A 26,839-nucleotide genomic window follows, 5' to 3' on the forward strand; every position below is an offset into this window, starting at 1 on the left:
TATGTTTATAGGTGAAAAGGTACAAGAGGCTAACTCCCATCAAGGTGCTGAATAAGGCTCTTGAATCTCTGGATAACCTTCGCCCTGGAGACTGTATTGTTTGTTTCAATAAGAATGATATTTATTCAGTGAGTCGACAAATTGAATTCCAGGGCTTGGAATGTGCAGTTATATATGGAAGTCTTCCACCTGGTACATATTCTAAATATTTTCGGTGAATTATATGTGGGAAATACTTCTTACTGTAATGATGATTGAAAAGTAGAATTATTGGGGTTGACATTTGGTTACTAAATTGTTCAATATTTCTATATCTGATAGATTAGTTTAGGTGTGTTCTTTATTTATCTTTGGAATTTTATAGTGTTTACACCCACTGTTGGTTTTATTTATTGATTCATGAATTAACTGCCCCTTATTTAGGCAGCAGGTACTCGAATATAATACAATAATATGTAACTCAATGTATTCCTCTTATTTTAGTTCCTTCTTTAAAAAACAGTTTTCTATTACTGGGTAGGAATTGTATTTTCTGAAGGGGTTTGACATACTTTTCTCTCATGGAGATTTGTATAGATAGCAGAATGATTTCTTGCAAGATGTAAGGGAGAAACACCAGGGATATACCACTCTTAAGAAATGTTTATTTCATGCTACTCCAAAATCATAATAGAATTAAAAAATATCCCCAGAGGGCATTTAGTTCAAGTTCCTGTCAGTATAAACATTTTCTTACTGTATATTGGCATGTGGCAACATTTCCTCTATTTAAAAAGTTATTAAAAAAGTGACTTTCTTTCCACAGCTGTCCCTTCCACAGCCAAACATCAGCTTCTCTTATATTGCAATATTTTTCTTAATTTGAGGTCATCTTGCAGAGATATTTCCGTAGTGGTATGAACCTGTGGCTTGTTGAATAACCGTTATAAATTCAATAATTTGAGAACATTTTGTTATTAGAAACATGCATTACATAAATGTATGTATTACTGTATGTCTAGACACTATCTGTGCAAATGGAGAAGGTGTAATCCTAGGATGTATTTTTTAGTCACAAAGCATAGCTGGTCCTATTACAGTTTTGGATGCTGCATTTTTTTCACTAACTAATTAATATGTTAGCTTCAGGAGGGCATTTTAAAATAATAAATATTATAAATCTAAGTAAAAATAAGTATTCAGATCCTTTTTGTATTTGGGACATCATCTATTGTTCTGATATTTTCAGGAACAAAACTTACCCAGGCAAAGAAGTTCAATGATCCGGATGATCCGTGTAAAATCATGGTTGCTACAGATGCAATTGGGATGGGTCTCAATTTGTAAGTACACTAGATATATTAAAAATGATCTCTTAATGAACCCACGGGATTGATAGAGCCAGAAAGAGTTTGATAGTGGTAAGGCTACTCTTCACCAACTTTGGAAGCCAAGAGCTGCAAGATTGATATTGCAATGTCCTGTGTCCTCTATATTGCAGATGACCCTGTGAAGCAGGGATCTTCAAACTTGGCCCTTTTATGACTTGTGGACTTCAACTCCCAGAATTCCTCAGCCAGGCACACTGGCTGAGGAATTCTGGGAGTTGACGTCCACAAGTCATAAAAGGGCCAAGTTTGAAGACCCCCACTGTGGAGGCTTCAGTACTGGGCAGAGCTGTCTTACTTCCCTCACAGTCCACTAGCAACTTTTCCCAGTTTACATTTTTGGTTGGTAGTTACATTAGCTTAGCTAGGATCACATTTTGAAAATCACCTTGTAATGTAAAATGGATTAATTTGTGTGACTTCAGTGTTCATTACCTTTGTTCTAGGAGCATAAAAAGAATCATTTTCAACTCCCTAATAAAGCCACAGATCAATGAAAAAGGAGAAAAGGAAATTAACACAATTACCACTTCTCAGGCACTGCAAATTTCAGGTCGAGCTGGTCGATTTAGTTCTTCATTTAAAGAAGGGGAAGTTACTACAATGCATGCAGATGACCTCGTTCTGCTAAAGAAGATTTTGAGTGAGCCTGTGGATTCTATAGAGGTATGTTAATAAAATAGTCTGACCTTCTGTTCATTTTACAGTTGAATCAAACTGAGTATGAAACGCAACAAGGGTTAATCATAGAAGCCCAGAAATTACTTTCTTCCATAGCCTTGTGGTGCCCTCTAGATGTGCCAGTCTAAACCTCTCATCGCAGGGAAGTTCTACCAGATCTTACTACCATGTTTCCCCAAAAGTTAGACCCAGCCAGATAGTAAACCCTAGTTTGATTTTTGGGGGTGAGCATAATAAAAGCTCTACTCCAAAACTAAGCCCTAGTTTTGGGGTCAGGTGTACCCCTAAAAATCAAGGTAGGGTGGGGTGAAGCTGCCCCATGGGCCCCTGGTAGGACCACTACTGCCAGGCCTCCAACACCCCGACCCCTGTCACGCCACTGCTTGACTTCTGCGCCGCTTGCCGTCACCAGCAGCCGGATGCCATGAGGCATATTGTGCCGTTACCACTCCTTCCAGCAGGACGCCTCATGGCGCTTTAGGCCTGTTCTTTGTGCGATTTGGGCCGCTTCTGTTGTGCAATTTGGGCTGCTTCTGTTGCTCACGCGATTTGAGCTGCTTGTGTTCCCTGCACGATTTGGGCCACTTCTGTTCCTTGTGTGATTTGGGCCTCTTCTGTTGCTCATGTGATTTGGACTGCTTCTGCTGTTCGCATGATTTGAGCAGTGGCCCAAATAACGTGAACAACAGAAACAACCCAAAGCACTGCACAAGCAGCTGAAGCATCCGAAAGCACTATGCAGCATCCTGGCGGGAGGAGCAGCAATGGCGCAATACACCACATGGCATCTGGCTGCAGGTGCAGCAAGCAGCCGCAGAAGAAATCAAGCAGCGGCGTGACAGGTATCGGGATGTGGGAGGCCTGGCTGCAGTGGTCCTAAAGTAAGACATTCTCCAAAATTAAGACCTAGTGCTTCTTTTGGAGGAAAAAAAAAATAAGACCAGGTCTTAATTTTGGGGAAACACGGTATTTATCCATCTAAGCTAGAATTGTCTACTCTGACCTTCGGCCTTGGGCTTTTCTGTTGATACTGTTAACAGACAGTACCAGAGTTGCACCTTGGAATTTTTTACAGGTAGTCCTCCACTTATGACTGCAATGGAAACTGGAATTTCAATCTTGTCACAGATGTAACTTAAGGCACCATATGATGGGACTTGATTTTACGACTGTTTTCTGATAGTCACAAAGTGAGTCACTATAGTCATAAAGCAAATCGTGTTATTAAGCAAATCATGTGATGGTTAAGCAAATCCAAAGTGGTATGTTTGGTTTTTGTTTTTTTTGTTTTTTTTGCTAGAAACTACAAAAAGTGTCACAAATCATCGACTGGGACATTGCAACTGGTCATAAATGCAGGCCAGTTGCCAAGTACCTAAAATGCAATCGAGGGGTGGGGGTGGTGGGCAGCAGTTGTAACTTCAAGGAAGGGTTGTAAGTATTTTTTAAAAGTTTTGGCTGGCTGAGGAATTCTGGGAATTGAGGTCCACAAGTCTTAAAGTTGCCAGGTTTGAAGACCTCTGCTCAAGGCACTTGTTGAGACAACTGATATGAACTGGAATGCAATACTTGCAGATGAAGTGGGAAAACTTCCATCAGCAGAAGACGTTTGGGAATGAGGACATTTCTGCTTGTGGAAATTACGACTACTGTGATGACCCAGGGCACAGCACAAAGGCAATGCAGACAGCTGACACTGTAAACAGTTCTTTAATGATTGCAAATTTCCTCCAAATGCTCCCACATTTACTGACAAGCCTCCAACCCAAATGTACACACTCACCTTCCAGCCGACTGGCTGAAGGCAGTTTCAGTACAGCCTGATTATTATACCAATGTCCTCAGGGCCATAAAGATAACAAACCAGACTTCCAGTGGTGACGTCAAGAAGGTGCGGAGGCAAGAGGACAGTCTCTGTCCCTTAACTTCGATCTTTCTATGATTGGAGACCCTTTGGGGACACAGAAAAGTCTGGAAGGCTATGCGTGAGAAAGGGTGAAGCCGGAAGAGTAACGAGGTGGGAGGCAATTGCCCGTTACAACAGAGGAAACCCCCTAAATCCAGCGTGGAAATTTCTGCCATCAACAGATGGCGGATCTAAGGCCCTGACAAAATCACAGAGGATGCGGAAGCAAAGAGGAGTTTAACAGACTGTGTTAATGAGTGAGTTGAAATAATCTAAAATATCTCTAAGGAATAAGAGAAAAGTCTAATAAGATCTACGTGTCTATTAGGGTGGGTGTGGAAAGGAAGCTCAACCGGTGAGGGAATCCTCAATGCAGGATTTAACAACCAGATGATTAACAGGAGGGAGACATAAAAGAAAGAAAGACCTTGTGGCAAACGTTTGGGAGACGGTGACGAAGTTGGAGCTGGTAGAGCCTGTGAGACGAGAGAAGTGAAGGGAGAAGTTTGAGAAGCAAAAAGAAAATGGCGATTTAGAAGTAACGGAGGAGTAACTTTGTAAGAAAGTGATTGAAAGAAAGTTGGAGACAGACCTGAATGTGGTGAGGATTCTGAAAGCCAAGGAGACGGCGAGATTACGTGTCTATGTGCAAAAGAGAGAGGCACGCAGCAAAAATCCAAAGGGTGAAAGAGACGGCGAGAGGAAGCGACAGGAGACGAAGGCGAAAAGAATGGATTGACTGCGAGAGAGGCGAGATCGGAAGGAAAACCCGGAGCTTAATAGGGATGGGTCTTCAGGCAAGAGAGGCAAGAGAGGAGACGAGAGTGAAAGGAACGGATTGACGTCTGGAGAGATGAGATCGGAAGGAAAATCCGGAGCTCGATAGGGACGGTGTCTTCAGTTAAGAGAGGCGAGAGAAAGTGAATAGGATTGAATACAGTGATGAGCGTGAGCGGAAGGGAAGGAGACGACGAGAGGAAAGGGCACAACGTTGGAAGTGACAGAAGCATGGACGAGGCTTGGAAGGCAAAGGAGACGAGGACGGGATAAAGAGATAAGAACGGACTAATGATTGTTAATTTATGATTGTGGAAGTATTTTGGACTTTTAGAAAAACTGTGTGATAAGTAAGAAAGAGTAAAGAAAGTGAAGAGGGTTAGAGAAGGTAAAGAGAGATTGGGAAAACTGGTGGTAGAGGAAGTTTCAGAGGAGTTGAGGAAGGTAGAGGAGAAGGAAGAGGATTTGGGTGCTATCATGGGGGATTTGATTGCCGAGGCCCTACAAAGGGATAAATAAGAAATTTTGATAGAGATTGATGAGACGTATAGAATTCATACAAACTATGCCAGACGCAACAGACTTCCACGAGAAGTACATATTAGATTTGCTAGGAAAAAGGTGAGGGAGATAATTTGTAAAATCACAAGAGAGGATCCAATGATTTACAAGGGTGTGGAAATACAAACTCTAACAACAGGTACCAAAGAAGATTAGAGAACAGAGAAGGGATTATAGATTCCTCAGTGCTTACTTAATTAAAAAATATACCATTCAGATGGTTAATCCCGGAAGGGATGTTAATATCATGGAGGGAGAGGAAGATTAAGATAGATAGCCTAGGGAAAGCATGGGAATTCTATGACCAATTGGAAGGAGTGGAGGAAGAGAGTAGCAGCAAGGAAGAATTGGAATCTAAAAGCCAGGAAGACGAACAGCAGGAAGTAAGGGAAACAGAGCGAGGGACAGAAATCAAGGAAGAAAAAGGACAGAAGAAAGAAAGAGTAGGCACAAGAACAAGACAAACACACAAATAGAACACACAAGTAGAAAATGGAAAAGGAGATTAGGTTATTATCGATTAATATCAATGGATTAAATGCACCAGCAAAGAGAAAACAAATACTAACAAAATTAACCAAACAACATTTAGACATAGTTTGTTTACAAGAGGTACATATCAAAGAACAACACAGGAAATATTTAGAGTTCCCCAAATTAGGAGTTTTATACAAAGCACTAGCTGAACAAAAACAGAGAGGATTAGTAGTTTATATTAGAAAAGAAATTAAGCTAAATTGAAGTACCAAGATACAGATGGAAGAAGCAATAGAAGTACAAACCGAACAGAAATCATGACTGTTAGTGGTAATATATGCACCAAACAAGAATAGAAAATAATTTTATTACAAATTACATGAGAAACTTATAGAAATTGGACAGGGAAATATTTGTATGGTAGGCGATTACAATGCAGTAGTGGATGTAAAAAAAGACTATATTAGTGATATGAAAAATAAAAAGGAAAACACTACCAAAGACATTTTTTGATTTGGCACATGAATTTAACTTATCAGATCAGTAGAGGAAGAGAAATAAAAAAAATATATACATTCTTTTCGAACCCGCATAAATCTTGGTCTCGAATAGACATGGTATGGGCGAATGAAGAAGTAGGGCAAGACATAGAGACAATAGAAATAATGCCAGATATATGGGCCGATCACAATCCTCTGGAAATAATTTGGAAAGGGCAGAAAAAAGGAAGAAGAAGATGGATAATGAACTCTCACATTTTGAAAGAAAAAGATTTTATAGTAAAAATTAGAAGGGAAATGGAATTTTTTTTTCAAAGAGAATACAAAACAACAATCATCAGTACAAATTATCTGGGACACTGCGAAATCATATTTAAGGGGCTTAGCAATAGCTTATATAGCAAGAAAAAACAAGGTGAAAAGGCAAACGCAAAATATACTACAGGAAGAGATTTAAGAGCCCCAGGATGAATCGATTAAAATGGATATGGTTTTGGCTAAACACAAACTAAATGTGATAGATCAAGAGGAAAGAGCGAAAGAATTGAAAATAGCAAAACAAAACATTTTTGAACACGCAAATAAACCTGGGAGGTGGTTCTCTTATTAAGTAAAAAAAGAGAAAGAGAAAAAAATTATTCAGGAACTTCAAGACAAAAATGGAGAGCCACAATATAAAATGGATAAAAAGAAAGAAATAATTCAAAACTATTTTGAGTCACTATATAAAAAAGAGGAAATAGATGTGGAGAGTATTAAACAATATTTAAAGGTTAATGGTTTGCCAGAATTAAAAGAAGAGGAATACTGAATGGGAAAATAACAGCCCTGGAATTAAAAACTGCGGTGCAAAAACAAAAAAATAATAAAACCCCGGGACCAGACGGCCTTCCAGGGGAAGTATACAAGACGCTTTACGAGGACTTTGAAAAGATATTATTGGAGGTGTATAATGATGTGTTGGAGACAGCCAAATTACCAGACTCCTGGATAGAAGCCACCATATCCCTTATCCCAAAAGAAGGCTTAGACCCCAAATAGATTAAAAATTATAGGCCAATCTCGTTGTTGAACAATGATGATAAAAATTTTACTACCATAATTGCAGAAAGATTAAAACTAATGTTACAGGATATAATACACCCAGGTCAAAATGTTTTTGTTTTTTTTTACCTACAAGAAAAATTAGAAATAATACGAGAATGGTGCTAAATGTCTTAGAATATTACGAAGCACATCCGGGAAAACAGGTAGCACTAATTTTTTTAGATGCTCAGAAAGCATTTGACAATCTCAGTTGGCAATTTATGTTCCAACAGATTGAGGACATGAAATTTGGAGGGAAATTGGAAAATACGATAAAGGCAATATACAAAACACAAAGGGACAGTGTGATAATTAATGGAGATAATAGAAGAAGGTTTGAAATTAATAAGGGGATAAGACAGGGATGCCCAATGTCACCTCTACTTTTTATATTGACTTTAGAAGTACTATTAACTCAAATTAGAGCCAATAGAGAGATAAAAGGGTACAGGTTAAAACTGAAGAATATAAGATACAGGCATTTGCGGACGATTTGGTCTTTTTTATTGAGGAACCAATAGAGAGAGGAAATATTTTGATGAATGAAATAGAAAAATACGGAACAGTGGCAGAATTAAAAATTAACAGAGAAAAGACCAAAATGTTAGTTAAAAACCTAACTGAAAAAAGAAAAGGAAATTAGAAGAGAATCTGTAATTGCAAATTGTAAAAAAGATCAAATATTTAGGAATTTGGCTAACTATAAGGTGTTCCTCAATAAAAGAGGATAACTATAAAAAATTGATATTACAAATGAAAAAAGATTTTAAGACCTGGGGGAAATTACAATTATCATTATTAGGTAGGATTGCGTTGATTAAAATGAATGTATTACCAAAATTATTATTCTTATTCCAAACAGTCCCGATAAAACTAGAGAAATTTTTTTTTTGAGGAATTGGACAAAATAATAAACAAATTTATCTGGTCGGGCAAAAAAGTATGGATAAACATGAAAATATTACAAGTTGGTAGCAGTAGAGGTCGACTTGGGCTCCCAAAATGGGAAATTTACTATCAAGCAGCTGGACTACTCTGGATCAAGGATTGGATAAACCTAGATAATAAAAGGGTGTTAATGATCGAAGAGCATGACTTACAGGCTGGTTGGCATGCCTTTCTATGGGGAAAACATAAGAAAACACACACATATTTTTATCAACATCAGATAAGAGATGCACTGATTCGGACATGGGAAAAAGTTAAAAAAAGACAATATAGGAAAATCCCAAATTGGATTTCACCGATGGAGGCAATGATCCACCCTAACACTGGATAAAAGAAAGATGATCACATACAAAGAAGTATTAGATAATCAAGGAAACCTCAAATTAAGAGAAGAATTAGAAGAACAAAGAATAACCATAGATTGGTGGCTATATTTACAGATCCAATCTAAACATAATAAGGATATGGAAGAGCACGGAATAAGCCAGACCCCACATCAATTGGATAAAATTTTAATAGGTAAGGAAGGAAAAATTTTAACAAAAACTTATAAATATCTATTAAAGATAAATTTAGAGGAAGAAATAGTGAAAGGGCCAATGATAGCGTGGGCACAAAATGTGGGCCGAAATATAAATCTGGAAGAATGGGAAAGATTATGGAACATAAATTGCAAACTGACATTGTCAACTGCATATAGGGAAAAATCAATACAAAATGTTCTATAGATGGCATTTAGCACCGGCGAGATTGGCCAAAATGTATAAAAATATGAATCCAGAATGTTGGAAATGTAAAAATAAGGAAGGAACATTTTATCACATGTGATGGCTGTGTCCTAAAGCAAAGACCTATTGGGAACGGATAAGGAACTGGATACAGAAGATAACTAAGGTGCAAATTGAACTTAAACCGGAACTATTTCTATTGGGTATAATAAATGGAATAGATGGAAAAACAACTCCAACACATCATTATACATATATTAACAGCAGCCCGCATAGTATATGCCCAGTGTTGGAAGAGTGAAAACATACCTACAAACGATATGATCATTTACAAAATTCTAGAATGCGCGGAAATGAATACACTTACGCTAGAATTAAAAGACGAGGCAACAGAATTTTATGAAATATGGAACAAATATTTATAATTGGCTAGAACAGAGAAAGAACTGATGTAAATAAATTGTAAATAATATATATGAGATGTATAACACAGTTCTTTTAAAAGGAAAAAAATGTATTTTTTTCATTTTTTTGTTGTACAGTGAAAAAAAGAATAAATAATTTTTTTTTAAAAAAAGATAACAAACCAAACAAAACATCAACTTAATGAGTCCATTTGAATCTCAGCTTGCCTGCAGAGTTTGCAAAGAGAAAAGTCAAAATGCAGTCTGTCCGGTCGTCAAGGTGTCCAGATTTTCCAAAGGCACAGAACAAGAGCAACAATACACACTTCCCCAAGATTCAGCGTTTGTTCCCGACAAAGTCCCCACCCCACAGCGGCTCCTTATATCTCAATCCCCAGGTGTGCCTTGTGTGGTGGGGCGGGACACTCTCCTTCCTAGCAATTGAGCCTGCCTGTGTTGTTCCCTCTTCCTCTCCACTCTCCTAGCTCTAGAATCAGGTGGGGGTGGGCCTTGCTTCTCACCTGAACTCTGTCTCCCCTTTTCCAAACCTAAAGGGCCCTGACCTGCTTCAGCCTGCTCCTCCCCACAGTCCTCCGAAGCCACAAATACCTCTGAGCCCTGGGCCTCGATAGGGTCCTGTTCTGGCTCCATTTCCTCCTCCAATTCAGACTCAGTCGGAGGTGTGACAACTGCTTTTTATCTAGAGGTGTGTAGAGCATTTGAAAGCCACATCCCAAACAGACAGGAGCATCAGAGGTCTCCTTCAGATCTTTAAAGCAGCCACATAATTTGTAATCCTTGCAAATCCCTGCAGGGGTGGCATGGGATTTGGCCAAAAAAGGTAAGATGGCAGCCACACTGATATGATGAAAGCTCTGCTAGTTTGTGAGTGTATGTGTGGTAGTTGCCATTTTAATGCAACATATATTAAAAACTTTAAATTGTGGAAAAATGACACTCCCTTTCTTTCTTTTCTCCCCCCTCCAGGCTGCTGGCTTGCACCCCACAGCTGAGCAGATTGAGATGTTTGCATATCACCTTCCAGGAGCCACTCTGTCAAATCTCATTGTAAGAATGGAAAAGCCTCTTAGCTTTACTTTTACAGCAGGCAGCTGTTTGAATGCTGCTTTGGATAAGCTAGGACGTGCTAGGTGTTTTAGGCTCATGTAATTTTAAATCCATGCAATGTTCACAAAACGGGAGTATATTTATGTTAGTTTTGGCAACTTGAGAGCACAGCTTAAAGTTGTAAGAGCTTTTTGGACTCTTGAAAGCTGCAGCAGGAAAAGTGTTGCTGGAGAGTGTTACTTCCTTTTGTATAACTCATTCTTCATTCATGGGACTGTTACACAACTGAAAGCCAGCAGCACAGATTCAACGCCAATTAGATCTTGTGATCTATGGATGTATGTGAGGAATGGTTGATCCTTAGGCCATACACAATCCTGCCAGCTTATGCATATGGCCTCCTGAAGTCCCCTAAATAATTTTTTCTTGGCTTTTTTCTAAATTATATGCAATAAGATTTTGATAGGCTGTATCTGCCCTGAATTTATTTTTATATAGAACAACATTTGTTTTCTTCTTCTGGATTATATTCCATAAGTGAGTTTGGTAGATACATGGTATATGTGTTCAGATTGCAGCCCTCTGGCCCAATTGAACTCTTTATTTTTGGCAGCTGGGAATTTTTTATTTCCATAACAGTATAATATCCACTTTCAAAAACCACAGATTTACAGAGATATACAAAAACATCTCTAATAAAAGCAGGAAAACCATGTTTCCAAATCCAGAATAAAGTGCACCATGATTTCATTGCCAAAAAAGCAGAAGCCATAAAGGCTAAAGGTGTGATTTATACGTGTCTTTTTCATTCATACCTTGTTGGCCTTTCAAAGATCTTAAAAACTCAGGTGTTCCTTCAGTGCCAGGATGTTAATGGAGTCCAACTTGAATGTTTTGCTTTGCTGATTAAGGAGTTTTTGTACTTGGTCTTTTATTGGAGGTTTTTTTTCTATCTTTACATACGGTATGTATATTACCAATAAAGGAGAATAATTGTAGCTCAGGGTTGAAATGAGGGGTCCTTGGTGCTCTCTGAGCTTGCTTGTTTTCCTACAGATGTTTTATTACCCAAACTAGATAACATCATCAGTGCTAGTAAGAAATGCAGCTTGTATATATATTTTTGTTTGTATGCCTTTGTTAACCATCCAGATAATTAGGCACATACATTTGCAGAATAAAAATATAAATTCTTACATACATTCATAAACAGGCACATATCAAAATTGAAACCTTTATTTGATACGAGAGAGCCAGTTTGGTGTAGTAGTTAAGGCATCAGATTAGAAACCGAGAAACGGTTGGATGACTTTGGGCTGATCGGTTTCTGTCATCCCTAGGAAGCAGGCAATGGCAAACCACTTCTAAAAAAGTTGCCAAGGAAACTGCAGGGACTAGTCCAGGCAGCAGTCAACGTTGACTTGAAGACACTAACACCCTCCCACCCCCCAAATTTGGACAGGAATCTTCTCTTACTGTGGTCAGAGTTACATTTTTCCCAGAAGCTTCATTCCTCTAATTTTAAGTGATGGTTTTCTTTCATCAGGGTCACCAATTGGGTCTTCACTGCATCTGTTGGACTTTCATTCACCTTTCTTTCCAAGCTGGTTAGATATCTAAGCCAAATAGGGCTTTCCACATTAAGAAACCCCTAACGCTGGCAAGATTTGATGTCTTCCTTTGGGAAATTGTGGGGGTTTCCATTTGAACCCAGGGTTGCCCCTGTAGGGAGGCAATTCCTGATACATTAACCCACGTTTTGCCATATTGCCCTCATGAGAAAAATGCCTGGTTGGATTTCCTGCCCCCCTGAATCCATTTTATTTGAGCTTGTTAATTATCAGTAGGAAATGTGATAATTATTAGATTTTACCATGGTTTTACTTGTGATCTCACAATGTTGCTTTCTGTTTTGGGGAAATGAGTTTTGGAATGGGTGGATTGGTTGGTTGTTTATTGACCTGATCTATAAAGGTCAGTGCAATAAAATATTCACTTCGCTTCTCCACATATTTCAGTGGCCTATGCTGCTTTCCTTGTCACTTGTCAACAGACTGTTCATTCCTTCTCATGAGCAATAAACCTCTGTTAAGTTTAGCCTGCCCACAGTAGCTAACTATATGGAATCTTTGCATTCTGGTTCTGGAATTATATACATTCTAAAGATCTCACCTTTTCATCCACCATAAAATACATTTTTCTACAGGAAAAAATTGTGGAGGAAAGAGAACCCTAAAAAGTGTACAGGAAGGGACAGATTATAAGACACTGACCAAGAGAACTGGATTGCTGATAATTTTGAGGAGGCAGGAGATGGAAAAGAAAGAGAGAGGTTCAAATTTACTGGTCTATGAATGTTTGAAAGCTTTTAACAGAGCTGGGATTTTGTTTAATTAAATGTTTTTTTTAATAGGATATTTTTGTGAGCCTCTCTCAAGTTGATGGACTCTACTTTGTCTGCAATATTGATAACTTCAAATTTTTAGCCAAAATGATTCAACACATTCCACTCCATTTGAGAGCAAGATATGTGTTTTGCACAGCTCCCATTAATCAAAAGGAGCCTTTTGTGTGTACCTCACTCTTAAAGGTAACTTGCATCTTTTGGTAATATTTTTGGTTTTTTTAGCATATTTCCTGGAAGAGCCTTTCTAAGCTCCCAGTATGCCCAAACAGTAGATGTGCTTGTATTATATGTATATGTGTGTTTTGTTGTAATGGATCAACAACTTCCTAATCTTATTTACCAGCTTAAATAAATCTTTCCAAAATGTTCTTTTTTGCTTCAATTTCCTGAATAGCAACTGCAAAATTTCTTTGTCAGGGACGACTTTTGTAGGCTTCATTTGAACTATAGAAATGGACTGAGTAATGAACAGCTTGCATTGTCTCTGATTTTATGTTTATAGATTTGACTGAGAATAGAATGCAACCCAGCATCATTTGCTGATTCGCATGTTCGCATATATGTGTGTGAGATCAAACACTGTTTTTGCACTATTGGGGAAAGACATTACTGGAGAGACATATGACCCAGTTTAGTTTCTCAGAAATTGAATGTTGGCTAAGACAATCCTAGACACTATATTAACTGAAAGGCCATCAATAACACTGCTAATGAGGATTAGCAGATTAGATATCTGATTTGATCTCTCAGTTGACATTTTGAGCAAAGTTTCTGTTTCTAGAAAAGCAAGGCAGAAAGTTGTTCCCTGTTATAGAAGCATTGGAACATTCACTTTTTCTTCCAGTGTCTAAAGTGCTAAAAGAAAGGTAGTATTTTGCTGATGCTTTGAAAAACTATAAAATGCTTTGCCTCTGATTTGAACTTAAATGCTAAACTTGGTAAAAAGTTAATATTATAAACTATGGGAATTGCTTTCCTGCCTGAGCTTGGCTATTGCAGAGAATGTTTGGCAATATGAGGGCATTGCTGTTTTGGAAATATTGTTTGCCTAATCATCTCTTTTTGTGTTCCAGTTTGCACGACAGTTCAGTAGAAATGAACCTGTGATGTTTGATTGGCTCTGCCGACATATTAACTGGCCCCTGGTCCCACCCAAGAACATCAAGGACCTTGTCCATCTTGAAGCTGTTCATGATGTTCTTGATCTCTATCTCTGGCTGAGGTATTGGAACAGAAGAGTAGTTCTCCCCTATCTTCTTCTTAAGGGGCCAGCTTAAGAAATTGTCTTCTGTTGGGAGAATGGGCCCTAATGATACATTTTTCCTGTGATAATGTTTATTTTTACAGTGCTGTGGCGAACTGTTTGTGTGAACATCCATCATTGCCAAAATGTCTGTGACATCTCTCTCTCTCCAGTTCTTGTTCTCCAGGACCCTCATTCTTGAACAAAATAGGCTCTTTTGCCCAGATTTACCTTATCTTTTATGCTAGTCTATACAATAGCAACCACACTTGGAGCAGGCCATTAAGCAAAATAGTCAATAAGTGAAACTGACTGGTTATGGTCTTACTTCAGCTTTCCTTTGCTTTACAGACTTGTGAAAGTTGCAAAAACAAGGACTTGTTATAAAATTACTTTTTCTTCACCGTTGTAATTGCAAATGGTCACTGGATGAGTCAGTTGTTAAATGAGGACTACCTGTACAATATTTAAATCATCAAGCTTTTTTATTTAATTGTCAAACAAAATATTGAATATCACAACCCTATTGTAAACTTTTGAGAGGAAAAATGCCGTTGCCTGCATTAATGAGCTACGAACCCATGATTTGCCCCACATTTTTGTAACCTTGGAAATTGGTGAATAAGAGTCAGTACTAAATTCTGTCAAGTGATGCCCTCTAATAAAGGATTTGTAGACCCATAGAGAATTGATTTGCTTTTCTAAGAATTCCCGTTCACAAAGTGACTGTTTTTTTTTTAATACAGTTACCGGTTTATGGACATGTTCCCAGATGCTGGTCATGTGAGGGCGATTCAGAAGAAACTGGATGACATCATACAAATTGGAGTGATGAATATTACAAGACTGATTCAAGCTTCCCAAGTCACTTCTGAGGCAATGGGTATTCCTGTCGAGAGCCTCAGAACTGATAATAGGCTCCCGCATGCAGAAATGTCAGAGATTTCCACAAACAAAGAGATGGCCCATGGGCCCCGCAGAGCAAGAGGACCTAAAGCCAGGAGCTTACAGTCTGCGGACGTGCAGCTGGGCACCCCAAGCCAGATGAAGGGTCCTCTGGCTGAAAGACTGATACAGCAGGGGCTCCTCAGCAAGGAAGTGCTGAAACAATTGGAGAAGGAATGGCTCGCTCAACAGGATGCTCCTCATCATGTTAGTGAAAACAGGAGCTCAGCCAAACACAAAGAAAAAAAGAAATGAAGTGATGCCTCTGCTTAAATAAAACAGTAGTTTCTTAAATATTTGTGTTTTGATCTTGCACAGATTTTAAACATCACTGTGAATGGGAGATTTTAAAAAGTTCACCATGAATAAGAGGTTTCTGTACCTCTTCATAAATGCAGCTTCACAGAAGCAAACAAAACTGCAAGGAATTTTCATTTTAAATTGAAATGAGAGAGCAAGGCTATAATAAGGATAAAAGGAGAAGTTAGGTATCAATTCACTGAGTGATTGCAATGTGGGCATAATAACAGCTGGAACAACTGCATTTCAGTTAATGTAGACTTCAGCTAGGAGATTCTGTCAAAAGAGCCTAAATACTGCTTAAATATTGACAGGTTAGCACCGACTGAGTCATGTTTGAGCTTGTTCCATAACAAGAGAGCTTAGTTCATCATTCAACTGCTTCTTCAGAGTACATAGTTCAGCAGATAAAGCATTTTAAATGCTAATATACAACTTGACTAGAAATCAGATTAATAGACTGGCCACTTGGTTGATACGTTCTTTGGCAGAGAAATCAGTATTTTTCAAGACTGCCACATGAACAATTATATTTGGGGGAGGGAAAAATATCTAATAAAGATGTCTGCCTTTTAAAAAACACTTTCAGCGTCAACTCAGTAGGTAAAAGTTTAAAACAAAAACAGTTTTTTATGATATGTATCAAATGTTTTTAGTATGCATGCATTTAAATCCAGAAAAAATAGGACATTTTGAACAAGATATACATGTTTTATGATATATGTGTAGCGAAGCAGGAGCTTGGATGGGAAGGGAGAGATTGGGACAGCTGCTGCTGGCTTTGGGTGTGGCCGGAGTGGCTGGAGGAGAAGATAGAAAAGAGAAGGAGAGGAGAAACGGGAGGCCAGTTGCAGTTCATCAGGTGAAGGTAAAGGGACTGTAAGTTTTATTTGTTTTCTTCGTAATGAGGATATTTTAAACAGGCTAGAGGGGGAGAGAGAGTGGACTTTTATTGCTTCCTTCGTGAGGAGGAAATCTCAAACAGGCAAGAGAGAGATTGTGTGGAGAGGAGTTGGCAGAGACTCCTAGCCTCAGATTTTAACAATAAAGATAAAGGAGGGGGGAGGGTTTTGACGCTGAAACCTGACTGAAGGAGAAGCAACAGAAAGAGAGGAGAGACGGAGGGGGGTAGCTATTGCTGCTGTGGAGCCTGGAAACTATTTGGACTATGACTATCACTGCTGCTACAGGTTTTAAGACATTGTGGGGGAGTTGCGGGGGGTGGGAACAAGCTTCTGTTACAGCACATTGACTGTTGTTGTTTCTACTACCGTCTGGAGCCGGGGGGGGGGGGGGTTCTCCTCCATCCCACTTGACTCTGAACGATAGCTGAGGAATCTTTTATTCCTGCTGCTATACCGGCCTTGGGCTGTTGGATATCATCATAGCATTGACTATCATGACTGGTTATTTTCGTTCCTGGAAGCCCCTCTTTGATGACAAGAGCCTGCTACCTACTAATTCTGCATGAGCTCCAGCTGGAAGAGACATCAACCCCTAGAGAACACTACTGCAGGGCTTGACAAAGGGGGCTGGAGCTGGGAGCGCCTGGGTTTTTGCGGCCTCTGAGGAGGTAACGGTACATATGTATGAGTACAAAATGAGGATTGAAGGCAGCTCTACTCATTTTTTTTTAATTAATAATTTTTTATTTTTCTAAACTCTCCCCCATACATATACCGTAATACTTATCAGATATTCCCTCCACACTCACATACAGATACTTTTAACAAAATGAAATAAATACATACACATAACTTTGGTGTTGCTCGCCCATTTCCCCTTTCACCGTATCCACACTCCTTCTTTATCTTCTTTCTCCCTTTCTTCCCTACTTCCCTCTTCTTCCTCTCCTCTCCTTCACCACTCTCCTCCCCTTTCCTCTTCCTCCAACCTTCCTACTTCCTTCTCCCCTCCTTTACTCTTTTCTCTCTCCTCTCCTTTCTTCCCTCTCATCCCTCTTCAGATACAATTCAGGGGTAATGTCCCAGCAACTCCTCTCTCCAAATTTCCCTATCTTTATTATATACAATAAGATTAATATTTCTATTTATCTAACCTTCTCGGTATATACTTCTATAAACATTTATACAGCCTGCAGTTATTCAATACTGTGTCGCCTGGGTCTCCCTCCTTATCTGCTCCTTCTTCCATCTAAATTGATGTTAACTATCTTTTAACTGTATTCTCTTTTCAGCCAATCATAAAAAGTTCCCCAAATTTCATAGTAGTCTGACTGGCTGCCGTAATTACATGAATAATTAAATATGTTTTTTCTTTATTGTATTTCTCTGGTAGAATACCCAACAGGAATATTTCTGGTCTTAGTTCTGTACGTTGTTGTATCATCTTTTCTATCCATGTTCTAATTATATTCCAATAAGTTTTAGCTTCTACACACATCCACCACATATGGTAGAAGGAACCTGGTATCTGATGACATTTCCAACATTTCATAGACCTGTCCTTAAACATTTTAGCTAATCTTTCAGGAGACGTGTGCCATCTGTAAAATATTTTGTACATATTTTCTTTATATGCAGACGCCATTGTCAATTTATAGTTTCTTTCCCATAATTGCTGCCATCTATCTAATTCAATTGTGTATCCAAAATTCCTTGTCCATTTTATCATTGTCTCTTTCACTTGTTCCTTCTCTAACTCTATAGTAGATAACTATACATTTTTTAATCCATTTTTCTTCCATTCCTGTGAGTATTTCATCTCTGTTGTCCGCAAATTAACACCATCTATTTTAACATCTTTTTCATATCTAGATTGTATTTGTGTTCTCATGTACCAATCCATCTTTATTCCTTGTTCCTCTAATTGTTGTTTGGTTTTCAACTCCCCCATATCTGTTAATAAGTCTTTATATCTTATAATGTTTCCCATGTTAAACATATTGGGGTGTATTAACGCCTCCATAGTTGAGAGCCAATTTGGAATCTTCAAATAATAATTTCTCTTTACTTTCTCCCAGACAACAAATAAAGAATTCCTTATATAGTGTCTCTGGAAATAGCTATGTATTCTGTTTTTTCCATACCATATGAAAGCATGCCATCCCAACTGCAAATCATGTCCCGCTAATGTCAATAATCTTGTATTCCTCAGTAAGATCCATTCTCTCATCCATGATAATGCTGCAGTCTAATAGTACAATTCCCAATTAGGTAGACCAAACCCACCTCTCAATCTTGTATCTTGTAACATTTTTAGTTTAATTCTTGCCTTTTTTTCCCTGCCAAATATATTTCAAGATTATTTTATTAAGCCCTTCAGAATATTTCTTTTCTAATCTTATTGGTATTGTTGTAAACAAGAACAATAATCGTGGTAATATATTCATTTTGATTATCGCAATCCTTCCCATTAATGATAGTTGTACATTTTTCCATTTATCCAAATCTACTTCAATTTGTCTTTTCAATTTATGATAATTATCCTCTTTAATTGTTGTGCATCTTGCTGTCAGGTGGATCCCTAAATATTTTACCTTCTTTACAATCTGTATATCTAATTTTCCCACCAGTTCTTTTTTTTTGTTTTTCAGTAATATTTTTCACTAACATTTTGGTTTTATCTTTATTAATTTTCAACCCAGCTACCTCACCATATTTTTCTATTTGTTCTATTAATACAGGTCCTGTCTCTAATGGTTCCTCCAAAATAAATACTAAATCGTCTGCGAATGCTTGTAGCTTATATTCTTCCCTCTTAATTTTCATCCCTTTTATGTCATTATTCTGTCTTATACGTCTATTTAATACTTCTAATGTCAGAACAAACAACAGTGGAGATAGGGGACAGCCCTGTCTTGTTCCCTTCATAATGTTGATCTTCTCAGTCATATCTCCATTTATCATTACTTTGGCTGATTGCTTATTATAAATTGTTCTGATTACGTTTATAAATTTCTCCCCACAATCCATAGTCTGTAATTGGCTTATCGTGAATTGCCAGTTCACATTGTCGAATGCCTTCTGAGCGTCCAGGAACACCAATGCCATCTGTTTCTCGGGATGTGTTTCATAATATTCTAGTGTATTCAATATAATTCGCATATTGTCTCTAATCTGTCTTTTGGGTAAGAAGCCATTTTGATCCGATTGTATAAATTCATTTAAAAACTTTTTAAGTCTTTCCGCCATTATTGATGCAAATATTTTGTAGTCCACATTCAGTAGGGAAATCGGCCTGTAGTTCTTTATTTTCTGTGTTTCCATTTCTTCCTTTGGTATGAGAGTAATAAGAGGTTCGGACCACGAATCTGGTATCTTAGCTTCAGAAAGAAGTTCATTATAAAGTTCCAACATTACATTACCTAGTACTTCCTGCAATGTCTTATATAGCTCTGCTGGTAGTCCATCCGGTCCTGGTGTTTTACCATTTTTTTGTCTGTTGATTGCTTCTATTAATTCCATCATTGTTATTTCCCCTTCTAATAGCTTTTTAAATTTCTCCAGCATTTTAGGTATCTCTGTTTCTTCCAAAAAATGTTTTATCCTATCATCTGAAACTGTTTGTTGCTTGTATAGGTTCTCATAATATTCCCAGATTATTTTTTTCTTTTCTTCATTTCGATGTTGTAAAATCCCCTCAGCATCTTCCAATTGTTCAATCCATCTCTTCTCTTTCTCCTTTTTAATTTTATATGTCAACCATCTCCCTGGTTTGTTTGCATGCTCAAAAAAGGTTTGCTTAGCTAAGGCAGCTCTACTCATTAATTACACTTGAGAGAACTACTTTCAGGAGCAATCTTAGAGTGGTGGTTTTGTGACATAAACAATTTTTCAAGACATCTGTTTGATCTGGATTTTTGACAAGAAAGCATGTAGGCTGTGCAATTGGGAAATATAAAATGAAAATCTTGTATTCCAGTTCTTTTAAGAACTAAAATGCTAACCTTCATATTTCTGAGATTAGCACTTTCATTCATGGAAGTTTCCTACAGTTTCTCCATAATAATATCTATAAGCCCTTTTAAGTTTGTTCAGGTGATGTGAAATCTAAGTGAAGGTCACTTCCTCTAATGAGTGCATGCAATTAGACTCAAGGAAGAATGCCCATTTCAGTGCCATAAATGAGTTGGGTGCACTACTGTGTTAATCCCTTGTTAAAAAAAATTCTGGAGTTACTTAGCAGAGAACAGAAAAGTCCTTTCTATTTGTTAGGATTGAGTAGTATGAGGGATTATCACATAAAGCAGGTTTTGAATTTGCGTTCAGTGGAAGAGGGTGGAATGGAACTGTTGCATAGCAAGCCAAGAGAAATGTTAAAATTTGTCAGACCAATTGAGGAGTTCATTCTTTTAGTTTGTCTAAAACTGATAGGATATAAATCTATTTTAATCTCTGTTACTGGAAGGGCTCTTAGGGATGACTACTATTAAAATTAACTCCTTGCTCAAGGAATCTGCTATTTATAATATTAGGAGACTTGCAAATAGCTGCTCTCCACATGTTTTAAAGTTGCCAACTTTGGGGACTAATTTCTACAATTCTGACAACAGTAGTATATTTAGAGAGTGTGCTGCCATTGCATCTTGTTTTATGTCCAGTTGCCACTCTTGACCCAGCTCACCCCACAAGGATGGTATATTTAGGAACTTGGGCACCTTACTGCCTTCTTCCAAAGGCCATAAGAACAAAAGGATGCATGTTTGATTGGCATGGTGATGTAGTGCTGTTGCCCAGTGATGGAAATATGAGGTCACTGGTGGACAATGAATCTCTTGTCTGCAGGCAGGGGCCCTCACATAAAGAAAGAAAGCAGAGAAGAAACTGAAATTATTTTTCAGCTGAGCCAAATATCACTCTGAGGGAATGTTGAGGTCATTTTGCACATTTTTTGTACCTGGACCTAGCTATCACAAGAATAGAGTCACTTGGAGCAAGACTATCTCCTAAGTCACTGGAATGCTTAATTGGAAAGCATTGTTTGTCTTGACTTGCCAATGCAAGAATAATGTTTTACAAGCTTGGTAACTAAAATATTTGGACTTCCCCATATAGGCTGTGGAACTGTGGGAGTTGAAGTCCACACATCTTAAAAGTTGTCAACATTGAAAAAACTGATCTAAAACAATGCAAAACAACATTTATGTCCTTAGCTGTCCATAGTTTTCTCTATCCAAAGGGATTATTTGGGGGGGGGGGAGGAAATACATATGTGAATACACACAAATAGAGGGGCATCTGAATAGTGGGGTCCAAGAAATCAAGATGGCAACCATGTGTGTGAGATCAAAGCCTTCCTTCTTTAATACATATGTTGCCCAGGGGACAGGTACAAATGGGATGGGAGCTTCAATTGTGCAGACACACAATTTGATTTTTTTATATAGGTTTTATTAATTTTTAAAAATTACAATCTTTAAAGCTTAGTAAACAACATGTCTGGGTTCACATACTTAATATTAACTTTTTCAATATAAATCTATTCAGTACTGCACAATTCAGTATTGTTTCCTTGATCTTCCTTTCTTCCCCATATTTTTCTCTTTTTCCCTCATTAAACAATTACAATTCTTAATACTATTGATATATACAAAATTAGGTATAAACATCATCATATTTTACTAATATTATAGAAGTAACAAAAATATCAATTCATAAGTCAATATCCTGTTTTTTGTGTACTTATTAAAGTTTGATTTCCCATCAATATTTAAAGTATCTTTGTCAGTTATGATTTTCTCAATATTAATTACATTTATAACTAAAATTTACATTTATATAACGAAAAAAATATATTCATTCCAATCCTCTTATTTTCAAATTTACCATATCAAAAGAAAAAATGCTATTTTAATTCTAAATCATATCTTCCATTATAAAAATCTAGTTACTTTCCCCCAAAATAAACCCCATCCTGAAAAAAAGACCTACCCTGATTTGTGGGGATGGGCCTAATATAAGCCCTAGTCCAAAAATAAGCCTAATTAGGAGCCCGCCCACTCCATCCCACCTGGCTGCCGCAATGAGGCAGGAGGCCATGCGGCACATTGTGCCGCTGCTGCCACAACAAGGCGAGGCAGGTGGGGGGAGGGGGAATTGCCCTGCACCTGCTTCCTTCAGCCCCCCCCCCAACCAGGCCATTCCTTGCTCCCTTTCACTCCCCTCCCAAGCCAGACTGCCATGCTACCATACAGAGGATGGGTGGGGTAGACCTGGCTCCCCTCTGCCTTTTTGGAGTCAGGAGGGAGTGACGGCAAAAGGTTCCGCTGCCATCGCGTGCTGCTGGAGGGGCTTTCTCCATGCTCTGCCCCACAGGTCACTTGCCTGGCGGCAGCCACCACCATTTCCTCCACCAACTCTCCAGTGGCTTGCACCGTGACCACTGCCTCCCTCTGCCAGCCCTCCATTGCTGCCACTGGAGAGAATAGAGAAGGGGGAGGAAAACGGTTCTGCACAGTGATGCTGAGCAAAGACGAGCACTTGCTTGCCGCCCTGCATCGCCCTGCATCTCCCTTCTCCATTCTTGAAATAGCAGTCTCGTTTCCTGCCGCTTCTCCCAGTGCTGCTATAGAGTTTGGTGCACCATCGCCCAGCTCCTCCCTCTTCCCAAAAGCAAAAAATGTCTTCACTAACCTGCTGCTGCAGGAGAGTCATGAGACTAAAAAAAGTTCAGTCAGGCCTTCACGAGATCTTTTTTTTTCTCTTTCTCTCCCACCAGCTCTTGAGTTTAAAAGTCCAAGTTCAGTAAGTATTTATAGTCCAAGGTCAGGATGATAAATATGCCAAAATATTTTCCTTTATTACCACCTGTTCTCCCTTAAGCTGAAATTCACCAAGCAGCCAAGGAGCTAGATATAGTGCTATACTCAAATCCACCACTAGATATCATTCAAAGTCCATTTTCCACTCTTGAAACAAAGGATTGATTTCTTATATTTCACCTCAATAATTTTTTCCCAATTTATCTCAGTTCTCAGATTTATCAAAACTGTTCTTTGTATTACTTTTACTTCAGTATTGTGTATTTCTGTCTCTCATAAAAAATTTAAAATGCCGCTTCTGTTCACATCCAGTGGTTTTAAGCTTCTTGGAAGCCTTTCCTAGGAAATTCAGTTGTAAAATAGTAAAGAAAGGATCCATATTCTCAACCAATCCAAACATGCTATTTTACGGTGTGCTAATTAAAACTTTTGTTCTTCAGTTGTCAGCAGCTAATGGCCAGCCGCAGAGGTGTGGCTGGTCTTTCCCCTGCCGGTTTAGAGAGCTTTCCTTGGATCAAATGGAGAGATCGCCATCTCTCAGTGATCGACAAGGCACCCCTTCATCACATCCTTGGGGTGATTTTAGGCCCTTTTCAGGGCCCCTGGTAGGGTGAAATTGGGCATGGAAGGCAGAGCTCTGCCTTCCTGGGTCCTGTCTTACCGTGACGCAAAACCGGAACTGCAAACAGACATCCAAAATACCTCTTGGTAAAGACATGTGATCATAGTTTTAATAATGCTCACTTAAAAGATGGCCATGTCTGATTTCAAAGACTAATGTGCATTTGGTTCTGGCTTTGTTTTGCAGCTAATCCCAAACTTAAAAGTCTTCTTGCTGGTCCCCATGCTGGCTTGGGATGAGGGGTATTGTAGTCCAACAGATAATAATAATAATAATAATAATAATAATAATAATAATAATAATAATAATAATAATAATAGTTGGAAGGGATCTTGGAGGTCATCTAGTCCAACCCCCTGCTCAGGCAGGAAACCCTATACCATTTCTGGCTAGGCACACTTAACCAGCTCTATGTCTCCTTGAGTTCAACAGGTCCTCAAAGCCTGCATTCAGAGTTAATTTTTGTGTTATTTCACTTCTCAGACTTCCTGGGAAATCTATTTCCTCTGCAGAGATGGTGGCTAATCATTAAGATCCACCAGGAAAAAACAACAACAACAAAACAATGCAAAGATGTGGGGGAACAAAGATGTCTCCAATCTATCCAATTTTACAGGGAAGAGGGAAGGCAAAAGAAGAGGGAAAAAAATATAATGGGGATCCTACATTCTCAACATTCCCCCCCCCCCAATATTTCAGATTCAATAATACCCATTGAGGTGGCTTGTTTTCACTGCAGTTGGATGAAAAACTCGACAGCTGGACGTGTGCCACCCTAAGGAAATTCATGCTGGGTTTGAGTGAAGCGAGGGATATCTCATAGCAACTGGGATTGTTCTAAAGTAAAACATTGCCAAGTTGGGCCAGTAACTAATCGTTCCTTTTTCTTGCCTCTTGGCAGTTTGCCATCTGCTCAGCATTATACAGTACCCAGGGGTGGGAGGGGAGCAGGGAAAGGCTCTGGAAGCTTAATCATTGAACCATGCAGAAGGATTGGCTTTACTTCAGCTCTGCTGCTCTGGAGACTCATCTGAGAAATGGCTGGGTGGTAGGATCCTGCCGGCTTCTCAGCATATCGAATCCAGCTTTGGCCTCAGGAACTTGCTGTAAACACCGAACTACTAGCAAACATGCTTGCGATGCACCTTGTGGCCTTTTATTTTACAAAGCTGAAAGAAGATCAGATCAAAAAGGTAAGATCTGGTTGTGCTGGCTCTTTGGGGCAAAACAGGAGAGCTGCAGTCTGAGTGAGTATTGCTAACTAATGCTAGTAGAAAGAGAGAGAGAGGGAGGAACTTTTTAAAAATTGTAATAACTTTAATTTATTAACTTTATAATCCATCCAGCCTCATTGCCACTCTGGGTGGCTTACAACTTGAATAAATAAACTAAACTAAGAATTGCAATGTATATGTATTTTTAAAAAAATTATTGGTATGAGTTGTGCGTAAAATTGAGAAGTATCAACTAAAAAGATCCCTGATGTAGAAGATGATTTAGTATACTGACATTCTAGGACACATTCATATTTGCTTACTTATTTTTATTACTTTTGAAAGAAGGTAAGCCTTCAGCTAAACACACCAAATTTAGTGTGCCACTCATAAAGCCACATCAAAATATATGCTTTTACTCTCAGCTGAAACTTATTTTATCCATTTTATCCATAAGCAAAATACAGTCAGCAGCAGCAGCAGTTGTCATGAAGCTATGATAGAACTGTCCCCAATGTTTTGTCCAATAAATATCTTTTTTTTAATGTAGGAGAAGAAGGTTCAATTGCTATGGATTACTTTTCACATCTTCATCAATCGGTGTAATGTTTTCAGTCTGATATTTAAATGAATCATTACCCGAGATGAAAATAAATTAAGATTAGGATAGACCAATGAATCTCTTTCCATAGCTAAATGTGACAGCAATAAAATGAGGCCCTTTCAACAAATGCCCTTTAATTTTATTCAAGGGGGGGAAACACTAAACTCCCTCTTTATGACCCTGTAATCCCATAACTAGGGGTAGAGTTGGGGCAACTGGATGGAGCCAAGTGTTATTCCAATTTGTGATTTCTTGGATCTGTTCTTGCCCTTCAATAACTTATGGACTTCTGCTCCTCTACCTCCCCCACCTACCACCCTTAATCTTTTAGTCATGCAGACTTCCAAACTTCATAAAGGAAGCACTGAAATGAAGCAATTCTACCACCTGGAAAAATGAGTCAACCAATCGTTGTGTGTGTGTGGGGGGGGGAAGAGTTCTTCACCAAAAGTTTATTTTTCCCCTAGTGCAGGTAGCTTTGATCACTTGTGTGCTTAATTTTTAATTAATAATGATTTCTGGATTTTTCTACTTGGTTCTGATGGTATCCAGCTAAGCATTTTTAAGGGCTCAAACATGACTTTGCTGACATCCTAGCAGAAAATGGAACCGATGAAATTGGCCTCAGTCCCAGCGGACTGGAAGGTTGCCTACAATACTAGTTCTTCAAAAGGGTCCCAGAAGAGATCCATACAGTTGGGCCAAGTAGGTGGAAGCAGAAAGCTGAGAGGAATACCTAAACACATTGTATACAGGAACCAACCTTACTGGTGGGAAATCAGCATGGATTCTGCAAAAGTCATTCTTGCTTACCAAACTTCTGCAGTTTTATTTTTTTACAATGTCAGCAGATATGTGGATGACACCAGTGGTGGGATTCAAATATGTGAACAAATGGTTCTCTGTGTGGGTGCTGCTTCTGGAAGTCCATTCTGGGCCTGGGCAACAAAAAATTAGCTATCGGTTCTGCCAAACTGGTATGAACTGGCTGAATCCCACCACTGGATGACACTGAGTTTTTGAGAAGACTTTAAGAAAGTTCCATATCTAAGCAGGCCTAGGTCTCTTTGTTGATTTTTTTTCCATTCAAAAAGGAGAAGCAGAGTAGAAACAAATGACAAATTTTCTCAGTGGAAGGAAGTAAAAAGTGAAGTACTATAGCCCTTGGTTCTCTCGGAGTGTGATTGCTTGTTTGCAGATGTTTCATTACCAGATGAGGTAACATCTTCTGTGCTAGCTAGAAGATGAAGAGAGATTAAAATAAAATTCAGAGAGCAC

The 26,839-nt window shown here is 38.6% G+C and overlaps 2 protein-coding genes across 7 annotated transcripts in view; both read left to right on the top strand.

The window, feature by feature from the left end:
* SUPV3L1 (Suv3 like RNA helicase) overlaps positions 1-15,392 on the top strand; it is a 36,314-nt gene extending 20,922 nt beyond the window's left edge. For both annotated transcript variants that reach the window (XM_039338867.1, XM_039338868.1), the window contains 7 exons: positions 12-192; positions 1,229-1,322; positions 1,814-2,033; positions 10,423-10,503; positions 12,917-13,093; positions 13,984-14,132; positions 14,900-15,392. In XM_039338867.1, the coding sequence (XP_039194801.1) occupies positions 12-192; positions 1,229-1,322; positions 1,814-2,033; positions 10,423-10,503; positions 12,917-13,093; positions 13,984-14,132; positions 14,900-15,353 (1,356 nt within the window). In that variant the 3' untranslated portion in view covers positions 15,354-15,392. The remainder of the gene's footprint in view (positions 1-11; positions 193-1,228; positions 1,323-1,813; positions 2,034-10,422; positions 10,504-12,916; positions 13,094-13,983; positions 14,133-14,899) is intronic.
* A 641-nt stretch (positions 15,393-16,033) lies between these two features.
* Positions 16,034-26,839, top strand: part of HKDC1 (hexokinase domain containing 1) — a 78,834-nt gene continuing 68,028 nt past the window's right edge. The window contains exon 1 of one of the 5 annotated variants that reach the window (XM_039338870.1): positions 16,034-16,266. In XM_039338870.1, coding sequence (XP_039194804.1) covers positions 16,120-16,266 — 147 coding nt within the window. In that variant the 5' untranslated portion in view covers positions 16,034-16,119. Of the gene's footprint in view, positions 16,278-16,535; positions 16,589-24,728; positions 24,937-26,839 lie in introns of those variants that run through there. The other 4 variants (XM_039338869.1, XM_039338873.1, XM_039338872.1 and 1 more) reach the window with 4 other exon arrangements.

Source organism: Crotalus tigris, unplaced genomic scaffold (assembly GCF_016545835.1).
Source record: "Crotalus tigris isolate CLP2741 ecotype Arizona unplaced genomic scaffold, ASM1654583v1 scf7180000017722.570129, whole genome shotgun sequence".
In the NCBI taxonomy this organism is placed as follows: domain Eukaryota; kingdom Metazoa; phylum Chordata; class Lepidosauria; order Squamata; family Viperidae; genus Crotalus; species Crotalus tigris.